Source organism: Aquarana catesbeiana, linkage group LG06, assembly GCF_042186555.1.
Source record: "Aquarana catesbeiana isolate 2022-GZ linkage group LG06, ASM4218655v1, whole genome shotgun sequence".
Taxonomy (NCBI): Eukaryota; Metazoa; Chordata; class Amphibia; order Anura; family Ranidae; genus Aquarana; species Aquarana catesbeiana.
Window position 1 is genome coordinate 141,596,380 of NC_133329.1, and position 13,597 is coordinate 141,609,976.

The 13,597-nt window shown below is 45.8% G+C and overlaps 1 protein-coding gene across 1 annotated transcript in view; it reads left to right on the forward strand.

Moving 5' to 3' along the window:
* The first annotated feature begins 2,786 nt into the window (after positions 1-2,786).
* The window catches only part of TMEM130 (transmembrane protein 130), a 98,096-nt gene continuing 87,285 nt past the window's right edge, over positions 2,787-13,597 (forward strand). Inside the window, exon 1 of the mRNA XM_073590995.1 lies at positions 2,787-2,947. Within this exon, the coding sequence (XP_073447096.1) occupies positions 2,821-2,947 (127 nt within the window). The 5' untranslated portion in view covers positions 2,787-2,820. The remainder of the gene's footprint in view (positions 2,948-13,597) is intronic.

Sequence of the window (13,597 nt, forward strand, 5' to 3'; positions counted from 1 at the left end):
CCTCTCAGCCCAGGAGATGGAATAATTCTGACGTCAGATGCCAGTCTGCCTTCAATCTGAGGAGACAAGTGCAAGGCCATTGGAGCCTAGCGGAATGCAGATGCTCTGACTGTTTGACTGGCTTAAATGTAAGGCAGTTTTTTTCTAGCATTGCAAGCCTTTAAGGATCTATCTCCAAAGGGCCTGAGTGAAGTTGATGATTGATAACAAGATAGCAGTTGCCTACATTGCCCACCAAGGGGGCACCAAGTGTCTGTCTTTTCCTGTTACGTTTCCCAACATAAACTTTTCGCTAGACGGAGAGCCGCTTACAGGCAGTTAAAGGCAGTCTACTTACTGGGAAAGTAGGATCCACTAACGGATCATTTAGTAAAAAAATTTCCAACAATAAGTACCTGAACTAGTATTGGCTCTATTGAGCATTCCAGCGGTAGTTCTCATAGAGAGTTCACTGAACATGCAGCTTCCGGTATTTGCAACAAGGTACAAAAGCGAAGTGATAGAAGATGGATTCACAGTGCCATGGGTTTTTTTCCCATTGGTGTTTGTCTTTGCTCAGTGTCCTTGATTATGAAGATTCTTCTGAAAATTTGAACAGAACACGTTTATGCCATATAGGTGCTTTCCATCTGCCTTGCTTTTTATTGCTTTCCCAGATGTCATCAGCACCACCAATCCTGTTTTTGGTCAAACAAGATCTTTTATGCCAATGTCTATGGCAGAACCCAAATCCAGTGAGACTCTTTTCATGCTGGAAAACCCCCCAATGTGGCTGAATTAAAACAATTCTGCAAAGAAGAGTGGGCCAAAATTGCTTCACAGCAATGTGAAAGACTCATTGCCAGTTATCGCAAACGCTTGACTGCAGTTGTTGCCGCCAAGGTTGGTACAACCAGTTATTAGGTTTAGGGGGCAATTACTTTTTCACATAAAGCCAGGCAGGTTTGGACAGCTTTTTTGCCTTAATAAATTAAACCATAATTTAAAAACTGCATTTTGTATTTACTCAGGCTATCTTTGTGTAATAATACAATTTGTTTGAGTCATTTAAATATGCAAAAAAAAAATTAAAAATCAGAAAAGAGGCAAATACTTTTTCACAGCATCGTATGCTTGCTATGCTTGTCCCAGAAGACTGCGGAGGAAGGAGAAGGGGATGAACTTCCGGCTCAGATCGATGTGGAGCATCTGACCGGAAGTGGGAGTGGTACCCACTCAAAACCAGGTACCCGCTCACCCTCTCCTAGAGCGGGGGGGGGTGCAAACAAGTAGAACTTCCCCTTTTGGGTGAAGTTCTTGGGAGGTATGCTTTAAGCCACACTCAGTATTTTGTTTAAAGTAGCCACACCTGCTTTTTGTTGCATCAGTTGCACTGTTTATTGCCCTCCTGCCAAGATGTCCCTCTTGTTCATATTCTACAGTTGGGAGGTTTAGATTAGGCACGCCTCTCCCAACTTTCTGAAATGGGAAAAGGGACACTTATTAGCAAAGGTATGTAGGCAAAGGACACATCCCTGCCACATACCCATTACATGGAGAATTAGTGAACAAAAGATGATTGGTCAAACCCACAAGTATTTTTTTTACCATTAGCCATACCTGCCAACTTTCTGAGATGGGAACGAGGGACACCTATTAGCAAAAGTATGTAGACATAGAACACACCCCCTGCCACACCCCTTAAAGGAGAATTGTACAAAAAAATGATTGGTTAAACCCACAAGTGCATTTTATTACGACTACTATTCCTTTATATTGGCTTTGAGAATTTACAAATGCAGCAGTTTAGAAATTGGATGAAAGATTTAGCACTGGGAAACACTTTTGATAGATAGGTAGTGCTTTTTATATACAACCATATAGATCAGACCAGAATGAGGGATACATGAAGAGAAAAGAGGGACAGAGGGACTTTGTTCTGAATGAGGGACAGTCCCTCAAAATCATAGACAGTTGGGAGCTATGCCATTACTATTTCTTTATATTGGCTTCTGAAATATACAAATGCAACAATTTAGAAATCGGATGAAAGGTTTAGCACTGGGAAACACTTTTTGATAGATAAATAATGCATAGCTCCCAACTGTCCCTGATTTTGAGGGACTGTCCCTGATTTGGAGCAATGTCCCTCTGTCCCTCATTCCTCCTCATTTGTCTCTAATTTTGGTCTGATCTATATAGATGTATATAAAATGCACTTTTTATCTATCAAAAAGTGTTTTCCAGCACTAAACCTTTCATCTGATTTCTAAATTGCTGCATTTGTAAAATCCAAACGCCAATATAAAGGAATAGTAGTGGTAAAAAAAAAAACAATTGTGGATTTAACCAATCTTGTTTTTTTTTGTAAAATGCTCCTTTAAGGGGGCGTGGCAGGGGGTGTGTCCTGATAGGTGTCCCTCATTCCCATCTCCAAAAGTTGGGAGGTATGATAATGTATTTGGTATACAGGCATATACTGTACATCTGATCAAAATGGGGGACAATGAGGGGGGAAAGGGGGACAGAGGGAATTTGTTTCAAAAGAGGGACAGTCCTAAATCAGGGAATGCTGGGAGGTATGGATTAGGCAGTGTCTCTGTTGTAATGCATTTGTTCTAGATGTACATTTGTCCCAGGGATTGAGCTGCATGATTCCACCAACTATTCTATAAATCTGAATATTCTGGGTGAATAGTGATGAAAATAAGACATGCAGATACAGTACTTTACTGTACTCCTCTGATTAGTGGCAGTTCCCTGTGTCGTCCTCTAGATGGCGGTAGGATGCCTTGCTCCATTGTACACATGCTCTAGGAAGGCAAGGTGATCAGCTGTCATATGATAAAGCGTCTTCACATCTCCCATTCTCTCCCATTGTGTCGGGTTCATATGGCCCCCGGCATGGATCCGATGGCCCCGGGTCTTTTCTTTCTTATTGCTGCTGCTTTTACCTGCGTATCTGCAAGTAAGTAAATTATTTACTGTATGTCCAATATATATATATATATATCTATATATAGGTATTTCCAATACAGGCCACACAGCAAATCCTGTGTTTATTATGTAGACATGACACAGAGGGATCCAGCTGATCACTATACTGTATATTCTGTATACAATGCTATATACCTTGCATTGTATGCCAATCATAGACAAGAAAATCACTGTTTCCAAATGTATAGATGGCCATGGAACAGGAGATCAGGCATTATTTATATCAGAATTCATTCATGTATAAACATCAGATTTTTTAAAATCACATGTTCATGTTCTGGTATTGTGTAGCTCTCCCTAATTATTTTTTTCAAATGAAAAGAAATATATTAATTTAATTAAAATTGAAAATTCTTATGCTGGGCGTAAGCGATTGTCCATTTCATGTCCTACTTGCTCATTTGTCTGTCCCCATAAGCACAGTTGCCCTGCAGTGTCCATTGGCACCTTCAGAATTCTAGGAACCAATGACAGTTGGGCCTCTGAAAGGATCTGAACCTATTTATATCATGGCGGAGAGCAAAATGTTCTGATCTGCTGCTCTGCGTCCTTTTCTGACTTTGATTTAAACACTTCGGCCCCGGAAGGATTTAACCCTTTTTTTGCGTTGCTTTAACTGACAACTGCACGGCCATGCGACATTGTACACAAACAAAATTGATGTCCTCTTTTCCCCACAAATAGAGCTTTCTTTTGGTGGTATTTGATCACCTCTGCAGTTTTTATGTTTTGCGCTATAAACAAACAAAAAAAAGCAACAATTTTGAAAAAAACCCAATATTTTTTTACTTTTTTGCTATAATAAATATCCAAAAAAAAGAAAAAAAACTCAACATATTTTTGGTTAATAAAAAATCTCAATAAGTGTATATTGATTGGTTTGCACAAACCTTATAGCGTCTACAAAATAGGGGATATATGTATGCCATTTTTATTATTCATTTTTTTTTACTAGTAATGGCGATGATCAGCGACTTTTAGCGGCACTACGACATTGCGGCGGACAGATTGGACACTTTTGACACTTTTTTGGGACCATTGACATTCATACAGTAATCAAAACTAAAAATAGCCACTGATTACTGTAAAGATGTCACTGGCAGGGAAGGGGTTAACACTAGGGGGCGATCAAGGGGTTAAGTGTTCCCTAGGTTTGTTCTAACTGTGGGGGGATGGGACTGACTGGGAGTAGAGAGAGATCGCTGTTCCTGATCACTAGGAACAGCAGATCTCTCTCTACTTCCCTGACAGAGTGGGGATCTGTCTGTTTACATTGACAGATCCCCTTTCTGGCTCTCTGAGGAGCGATCGCGGGTCGCTGGCGGACATTGCGGCCGCCGCCCACACGCATTGGCTTCGGCGTTGCGCGCATGCCCCCTATAGCTCTTAAAAAGACCACCGTACACCTACGGCGATTCGCGCAGCTGTGCCAACCTGCCGCCATATAATGATGGTGGCTGGTCGGCAAGCAGTTAATAATAAGGCCTCATGCACACGGGGCTTAACTAAATATAGGTTTACAGGCGTTTGGCGCTTTATTTATGTGTGTAGATCCACCTCTATTTTAGCCTATGTTTTCACGCTCACATAGGCGTTTACACGCTTAATAGAAGAGGAGCATTTACAGGCAGAAAAAAAAACACACCACCAGTGTTCAGGTAAGGAGCTGAAGAGCAAAAGAAAAAATGGCAAACCTGATCACTAGATGCATTTAGTGCTTGAGCATTCATTCCAATGGCCAGAACTAATTATTATTCTGACCGAATCCATAAACATGGCTTTAGGCACATTTTTTTAAGCAGCTTTAATCCTACCAGGAAAAACGGAGTTCAGGAGAGCTGAGCAAATGCTTAGTGTGCATGAGGCCTAAAGCAGCTCTGTAGTCTATAGAGCAGGGGTCTCCAATCTGTAAAAAAAAAGGACCAATTTACTGTCCTTGAGACTTCAGAGGGCCAAACATTGTCTAGTTTGAGTAAAACATGGCCCGATGTCAGTGGATATAACCAATGCCCCATCATTGGTATTAGTGGGAGGAATAGTGCCCCATCCTAGGTATCAATGGAAGGAACAGGGCCCCATCACTGGTGTCTGTGGGAGGAAGAGTCCAAATCGCTGGTGTTAATTTGAGAAATAGTGCCTCGTATCAGTGGGGGAAATAGTACCCATCGTTGATGTCAATGGAAGGAATTATGTCCCATTGTCGGTGTCAGTGAGAGAAATTGTGACTTGCATCAGTGGGAGAAATAGTGCCCCAAGGGCTGAATAAAAGCAAGCAAAGAGCCACATTTAGCCCTTTTGCCGCAGTTTGGAGACCACTGCTATAGAAGAATCTTCATATATCAGTTTTACCACAAAACAGCATCAACTCCTCCACCACTGCCTCTCCCATCCCCTGGCCCCACACTCCTGAGAACTGAGAACACTACGGAGAAGAACTTCCCCCTCCTGAATTCTCCCAGGATATCAATGTTATGCATCCTAGGAGGCCTGAGTTCAGTCTCTGTCACACTTCACATACACGTCATCAGGTGGGCAGCCAGTGGCAGCTGGTGCTCAAAATTTTTTTGGGGGGGCGCAAACAAACTGAAAAATACTGAACACAACCCCATCAAATGTAGCCACTTGTGCCCATCAATTGCAGCCATTGTGCCCATCATATGCCGCCACTTGTGCCCATCATATGCAGCTACTTGTGCCCATCATATGCAGCCACTTGTGCCCACCATATGCAGCCACTTGTGCCCATAAAATGCAGCCACTTGTGCCCCATCAAATGCAGCCACTTGTGCCCATCATATGCAGCCACTTGTGCCCATCATATGCAGCTACTTGTGCCCATCATATGCAGCCTCTTGTGCCCATCATATGCAGCCACTTGTGCCCCATCAAATGCAGCCACTTGTGCCCATCATATGCAGCCATTTGTGCCCCATCAAATGCCACCACTTGTGCCCATAATATGCAGCCACTTGTGCCAATCATATGCCGCCACTTGTGCCCATAAAATGCAGCCACTTGTGCCCATCATATGCAGCCACTTGTGCCCATCACATGCAGCCACTTGTGCCCATCATATGCAGCCACCTGTGCCCATATTATGCTGCCACTTGTGCCCCATCATATGCAGCCACTTGTGCCCATCATATGCCACCACTGTGACCCCCGCCCGCCCGCCCTCTGACTGCTCGGCACTTATCCCATCTTAGTGGCGGGTCAGGCAGTGGGTGACGGCGGCAAGCTGTGGGACAGCTCCTGTGTCCCCCATGCTTTCCCCTCCTCTGTTCTTCTGTTCTGCTAGGTGTCCAATAGGGGCACCTGTGCCTTCAGCTAATCAGGTAATGGGTATTAGACCCGTGCTTCCTGAATGGCGGAGAGGCGGTTCAGTGTTAGAAAAGCAAATATTAATGTGCTTTCCTAACACATCTGGGTGAACTGCGAGCGCAATGCTCTGCGCTCCAAGTCCACATTTTTTAAAGCCTATTAGAGCCTATGGCTCTAATCAGGTGCTTCAAAAATAACACCCCCGCCGCTGGAAATCAGGGGACGGATGCCTAAATAGGGGGTGGCAGCGGTGGCCATAGATAGATTGATGCAGTGCATCAATCTATCCATTATTCATAAAGGGGGGTGGAGTGACAGAGGGGACGGCGCCTGTGTGCCCTTAATGGATGGGCCGCACCTGTGGGCAGCTCAAAGAATCCGGGGGCGAGGGGGCATCTGGCTCTCTGGTGATGTCAGAAGAGAAGGTGGGAGCATGGAATCCAGCATGCTGTGACAGAGGGGCAACTTACACCAAAAAGCGCTGGATTTGCTGGGCATGTGAGTATGTTTTTGGAGGACAACCCAGCTGAGAGGGTAAGGGGGTGGGGGAGTAAAGGGAAGTGCAAAGTAAATCACGAAGACTATAACACGTGACACCAGGCACTGTACATATGTGCCTTTTTTTGCGCATTGTTTCACTTCATGCGTAGGGCAGCCCATTTATTTCAAGGGGCTGCCCAATGCATGACAAATGCAGCAAAGAAGCTCATGCACCTTTTTGGGCTTCAAGCTTCGCACATTTTCAATCGCATGCTTTTCCACTTTTAGTGCGTGTTTTTTTGTGCACTACACCGTGCATATTGCTTGCCACATTTGGGGTGCCATTAACTATGAATCACAGGCATTCTAAGAGGGTGGGCTTCAATGCCCATACCCCGCACATACTGCATATGCATCCATGAGCAGCAGAGCTTTCTGTGCAGGGTCACTGCACGCTCCCAGCAGAGTGATCGAGCTATCAACGACAGCTTTCAGTCCATAGGGGGAGGGAGGGAGGACGTTTTTTTTCAGCTAAGCACACCCTCCTGCCTGCATGCCTGATCTAAGGGCAGATGGATTACAGGAAGAAAAAGCTACATGAATCATCTGACTTTACTCAAGATGGCCATGAGCAGAAATGCTAGGGGGTTGTTTTGAATACTATAAATGTATTTAATAGCGTTTTTGGTTTGTGGTGCTCAGATGCAATGTAGTTTTAATATCTGTTTCTGTCAATAAAATACCTCTGGTGCATACCTCCCAACTTTTTGGCATGGGAACGAGGGACACCTATAAGCAAAAGTATGTAGACATAGGACACACCCCCTGCCACACTCCCTTAAAGGAGAATTATACCAAAAAAAAAGATTAATTAAACCTTCAATTGATTTTTTTTTTTTACCACTGCAATTCCTATATACAGCACTGACTTCTAAAATGTACAAATGCAGCAAATTGGAAATTGGATGAAAGGTTTAGCAGTTGGAAACACTTTTTGAAAGATAAAGGCGCCTTTCACACGGACGGCTATTCATGCTGCAGTTAAAAGCATGCTTTTTTTTCTGTGAAATTCAAGATACCAGGCACTGCGATCAGCTGCATTTGTACAGTGCGATTAGTTGCGTTTAGCTGCGGTTTGCCATTTCCATAGCGACCCGACAGGGTACCGACTCATATTGAACGGGGATCCAACTTGGATCCCCTCCAATACCAGGCACTGTGTTTGGTATGAATCTTGAGGGGGAAGTCCACGCCAAATTTTAAATAAAAAACCGGCATGGGTTCCCCTCCAAGAGCATACCAGGCCCTTCGGTCTGGTATGGATTCCAAGGGGCACTCCCTATGCCGAAAAAACGCTGTGGGGGTCCCCCCAGAATCCATACCAGACCCTTATCCGAGCACGCAGCCTGGTCGGTCAGAAAAGGGGGTGGGGACGAGCGCCCCCCCCCCCCTGAACCGTACCAGGCCGCATGCCCTCAACATGGGGGGGTTGGTGCTTTGGGGCAAGGGGGGCACCCAAAGCACCTCGTCCCCATGTTGATGAGGATGACCCCAAAGCACCTCATCCCCATGTTGATGAGGAAAAGGGCCTCTTCCCAACAACCCTGGCTGTTGGTTGTCGGGGTCTGCGGGCAGGGGGCTTATCGGAATCCGGGAGCCCCCTTTAATAAGGGTGCCCCCAGATCCCGGCCCTCCACCCTATGTGAATGAGTATGGGGTACATCGTACCCCTACCCATTCACCTGGGGAAAAAAAGTATCAATAAAAAAACACACTACACAGGTTTTAAAAGTAATTTATTAGGCAGCTCCAGGGGTCTTCTTCCGACTTTGGGGGTCTTCTTCCGACTTCGGGGGTCTTCTACCGACTTCGGGGGTCTCTCAGGCCTCTTCTCCCTCTCTCCGGTGTCGTCTCCACGCTCTCTGGTACTTCTCCGGTGCTTTCTTCCTTCTGCCGGGCTCCTCCGCTATCTTCTGCTCTTTTGCCGCTCTTTTGCTAGCGGAGGAGCCCGGTCTTTGGAGACATTTTCTTCCCTCTTCTCTTCCAGAGATGTTGACACGACGCTCCCTCTCGCTGTAATGCCGTGAGCGAGGTCTGCAACCAATTATATAGGCATGGGGTGTGGCCACCGGATGATGTCACCGGTTGACACTGCCCCTTATGTCGTCACAGTCCCATCATGCCCCGGGACTGTGACGTCATAAGGGGGCGGGTTCACCAGTTGACATCACCCGGTGACCACGCCCCATGCCTATATAATTGGTTGCGGACCTCGCTAACGGCATTACAGCGAGAGGGAGCGTCGTGTCAACATCTCTGGAAGAGAAGAGGGAAGAAAATGTCTCCAAAGAGCGGCAAAAGAGCAGAAGATAGCGGAAGAAGGCACCAGAGAAGAACCAGAGAGCGTGGAGATGACACCGGAGAGAGGGAGAAGAGGCCTGAGAGACCACCAAAGTCGGAAGAAGACCCCCGGAGCTGCCTAATAAATTACTTTTAAAACCTGTGTAGTGTGTTTTTTTTTATTGACACTTTTTTCCCCAGGTGAATGGGTAGGGGTACCATGTACCCCATACTCATTCACATAGGGTGGGGGGCCGGGATCTGGGGGCCCCCTTTAAAGGGGGCTCCCAGGTTCCGATAAGCCCCCCGCTTGAAGATCCCGACAACCAACGGCCAGGGTTGTCGGGAAGAGGCCCTTGCCCTCATCAACATGGGGACAAGGTGCTTTGGGGTGGGGGGGCCCGCCCCTGCCCCAAAGCACCAACCCCCCATGTTGAGGGCATGCGGCCTGGTACGGTTCAGGGGGGGGGCTCGCTCATCCCCACCCCCTTTCCTGACCGACCGGGCTGCGTGCTCGGATAAGGGTCTGGTATGGATTTGGGGGGACCCCCAAGCCGTTTTTTTGGCATAGGGGGTGCCCCTTGGAATTCATACCAGACCGAAGGGCCCGAAGGGCCTGGTATACTCGTGGAGGGGAACCCATGCCGGTTTTTTATTAAAAATTTGGCGAGTTCCCCCTCAAGATTCATACCAAACAGTGCCTGGCATTGGTGGGGATCCAAGTCGGATCCCCGTGCTTGTCGCTCATTGGGAAAGGAAAAAACATTTTTCCTTTCCCGATGAGCGAGCCAGTTCGGCGCTGCTATCCGCAGCTGACACAGTGCACTGTGATTACCTGCGGTTATGTGCGGATAGCTGCGCTAAATCGCTCCTGGACGCAGTCAATTCTATTTTTTCTATCCGCACAAAACTGCAGGTAATCAAAGCACAGCTAAACGCAGTGTGTGAATGGAGGTATAGGAAAGCATTGTGTGCGTTTAGCTGCGGTAAAAAACGCAGCTAAAAGCACAATTCTATCCGTCCGTGTGAAAGGGGCCAAATAGTGCATTTTATATACTATATCATACCTCCCAACATTATGAGATGGGAATGAGGGACGCCTACTTACAAACATATGTAGGCATAGGACACACACCCCTGACACACCCCCTTAAAGGAGAATGAACTCAAATCCACAAGGACCTTTTTTGCCCCTCCTATTCCTTTATATTGGCTTTTAACATTTACAAATGCAGCAATTTAGAATTTGAATGAAAGGTTTAGCACTGGGAAGCACATTTTGAAAGATAAAAAGTGCATTTTATATACAACTATATAGATCAGACCAAAATGAGGGAGAAAGAGGGACAGAGGGACATTGCTCCAAATCAGGGACAGTCCCTTGAAATCAGGGACAGTTGGGAGCTATGCTATATAGAGCAGACCAAAATGAGGGACAAATTAGGAGGAAAGAGGGACAGAGGAACTTTGTTCCAAATGAGGGACAGTCCCCCGAAATCAGGGACAGTTTGGAGCTGTGCTGGTGGTTGCTGCATTTGGCAAAACTCTTAAGCTCGGTATACACTTATTGAAATGCACCTGTTTCAGCAGGAACCGGATACATTTTGTTCTGTGTGTACCTCTGTCTGTTCAACGGAAGCCAGTTGGAAAACCAGCGTTTGATCAGCTTCTGCCAATGGCTGCAGCGCTGATTAGTGTATTCTGATGGGGGAAGTGCGCATTGTCAGAATACAGTAGCGCTGTGGGGAAACCCATCTTGTGTGGATTTGGGGATCTGTCAGTTTTATTTTCGTTCAACCACAAAAAACTATCCGTGTTTACATTGCTTTAGGCTCTATTCACACCTGAACGTGTCGTACTTGCGGAAGAATTCATTATTAATGGCACCCTAAATGCGCGGTGGAAAAATATATGAAGCTCCAAAAAGGTACAGGAATGCCTTTTGGTGCATTTGCCGCACGTAGGGCAGCTTATTTAAATGAATAGTCTGCCCTATGCGTGTAACGCAAAATTGCACCAATAAAAATGTGAAAAGACCTGCTTCCACATTACACAAGGTGTGAACCTAGTGTGTAATGCCCCGTACACACGGTCGGATTTTCCGATGGAAAATGTCCGATCGGAGCGTGTTGTCGGAAATTCCGACCGTGTGTGGGCTCCATCGGACATTTTCCATCGGATTTTCCGACACACAAAGTTTGAGAGCAGGCTATAAAATTTTCCGACAACAAAATCCGTTGTCGGAAATTCCGATCGTGTGTACACAAATCCGACGGACAAAGTGCCACGCATGCTCAGAATAAATAAAGAGATGAAAGCTATTGGCCACTGCCCCGTTTATAGTCCCGACGTACGTGTTTTACGTCACCGCGTTTAGAACGATCGGATTTTCCGACAACTTTGTGTGACCGTGTGTATGCAAGACAAGTTTGAGCCAACATCCGTCGGAAAAAATCCTAGGATTTTGTTGTTGGAATGTCCGAACAAAGTCCGACCGTGTGTAGGGGGCATTAGTGTGGAACTTCTACCCCTTAAACTTAGTCACAGCTCTAGGTCCTCATAGAAGGTTGCTCACTCTCCACTTCAGCCATTCATAAAAACAGGATGATTGATCTAGTTGAAAATTTCGACTTTCATCCGCTCCTCCCCCCTAAGGCTGGCCATACATTTCGAAAAAAAAATCTTTTGAAAATCAGAAATTTTGTGTGTTTTGTGATCCGATGATGCCACCATTGATTTTGAAATTTGACCAACCGAGCCTTCAATTTTCACCTCATGTTGCTTCAGAAAAGATTTTTCGTGGCTGGGAATCTTCTTTTCTTTCCAGAAATGTTCTTTTCTTGCACATGCGCATTTCTTTTTCGATTACATTTCTCGCATGATTCTCCCATCATTGATTAGAAAATTGTTTGTTTTTCAAAAAATTTCCAACATGCCCGATTACTCAAATTCGATGGCCGCACGAAAATCAGCTGTTGCTGCAGCCCACTAATGGTGCAAAATACGAACAGAAATTCTTAGATAAGATTTTCAAAAGAAAATTCTTTCGAAATTCGACCCATGTATGGCCTACCTAACATTCATTCACAAAACACCTTGTATTCGGTGAAACTATACAAGAGCTATGACTAATGCCGCATACACACGGTCGGACTTTCTATCCTACTTGGTCCGGCACACTTTCCGACGGACTTTGTCCACCAGGTGCGCCGGACTTTAAAACGGACGGACTTGCCCACACACGCCCGGACTTTCCGGTGGGCTAAGTCCGCCCGTCTTTCCGACGGACTTTCGCCGGAGTTACGGCGGACTTTCAGAATGAACGGACTTGCCCACACACGGACAAGTCCGTTCATTTTGAACGTGACTCAGGTGCGACGGGACTAGAAAAGGATGTCAATCTTGCCGCTTTTATCGGCGAGATTGACACCTTGCGAGCCCCGTCGCGGGTCATACCGGGCCCTTAGGTCTGGTATGGATTATAAAGGGAACCCCCTACGCCGAAAAAACGGCGTGGGGTCCCCCCTAAAATCCATACCAGACCCTGATCCGAGCACGCAGCCTGGCCGGTCAGGAAAGGGGGTGGGGACGAGCGAGCGCCTCCCCCCCTCCTGAACCGTACCAGGCCGCATGCCCTCAACATGGGGACAAGGTGCTTTGGGGTGGGGGGGCCCCGCAGGGCGCCCCCCTCCCCCAAAGCACCCACCCCCCATGTTGAGGGCATGCGGCCTGGTACGGTTCAGGAGGGGGGGGGGGGGGCGCTCGCTCGTCCCCATCCCCTTTCCTGACCCCATCCCCTTTCCAAACAAGTGGATGTTGCATCTTCTGAATTCATGGCCTTCGCCTACTGTCAGAGACCATTAAATCAGACCGAGACAGAAGTACAGTTAAATCACACTTGTTTAACCACTTGACCACTGGGCACTTAAACCCCCTTAATAACCAGACCAATTTTCAGCTTTTGGTGCTCTCACATTTTGAATGACAATTACTCAGTCATGCAACACTGTATCTATATGAAATTTTTGTCCTTTTTTTCACACAAATAGAGCTTTCTTTTGGTGGTATTTAATCACCGCTGGGTTCTTTATTTTTGCGCTATAAAAGAAAAAAGACCGAAAAATCTGTAAAAAAAATGAATTTTTCTTCATTTCTGTTATAAAATTTTGCAAATTAGTAATTTTTATTCATATATTTTGGCCAAAATTTATACCGCTACATATCTTTGGTAAAAATAACCCAAATCGGTGGATATTATTTAGTTTTTGTGAAAGTTATAGAGTCCAAAAACTATGGTGCCAATATCTGAAAATTGATCACACCTGAAGTACTGACGGCCTATCTAATTTCTTGAGACCCTAACCTACAAATACCCCCCAAATGACCCATTTTTGGAAAGAAGACATTCCAAGGTATTTAGAAAGATGCATGTTGAGTTTTTTGAAGTTGTCATTTTTTCCCACAATTCTTTGCAAAATCA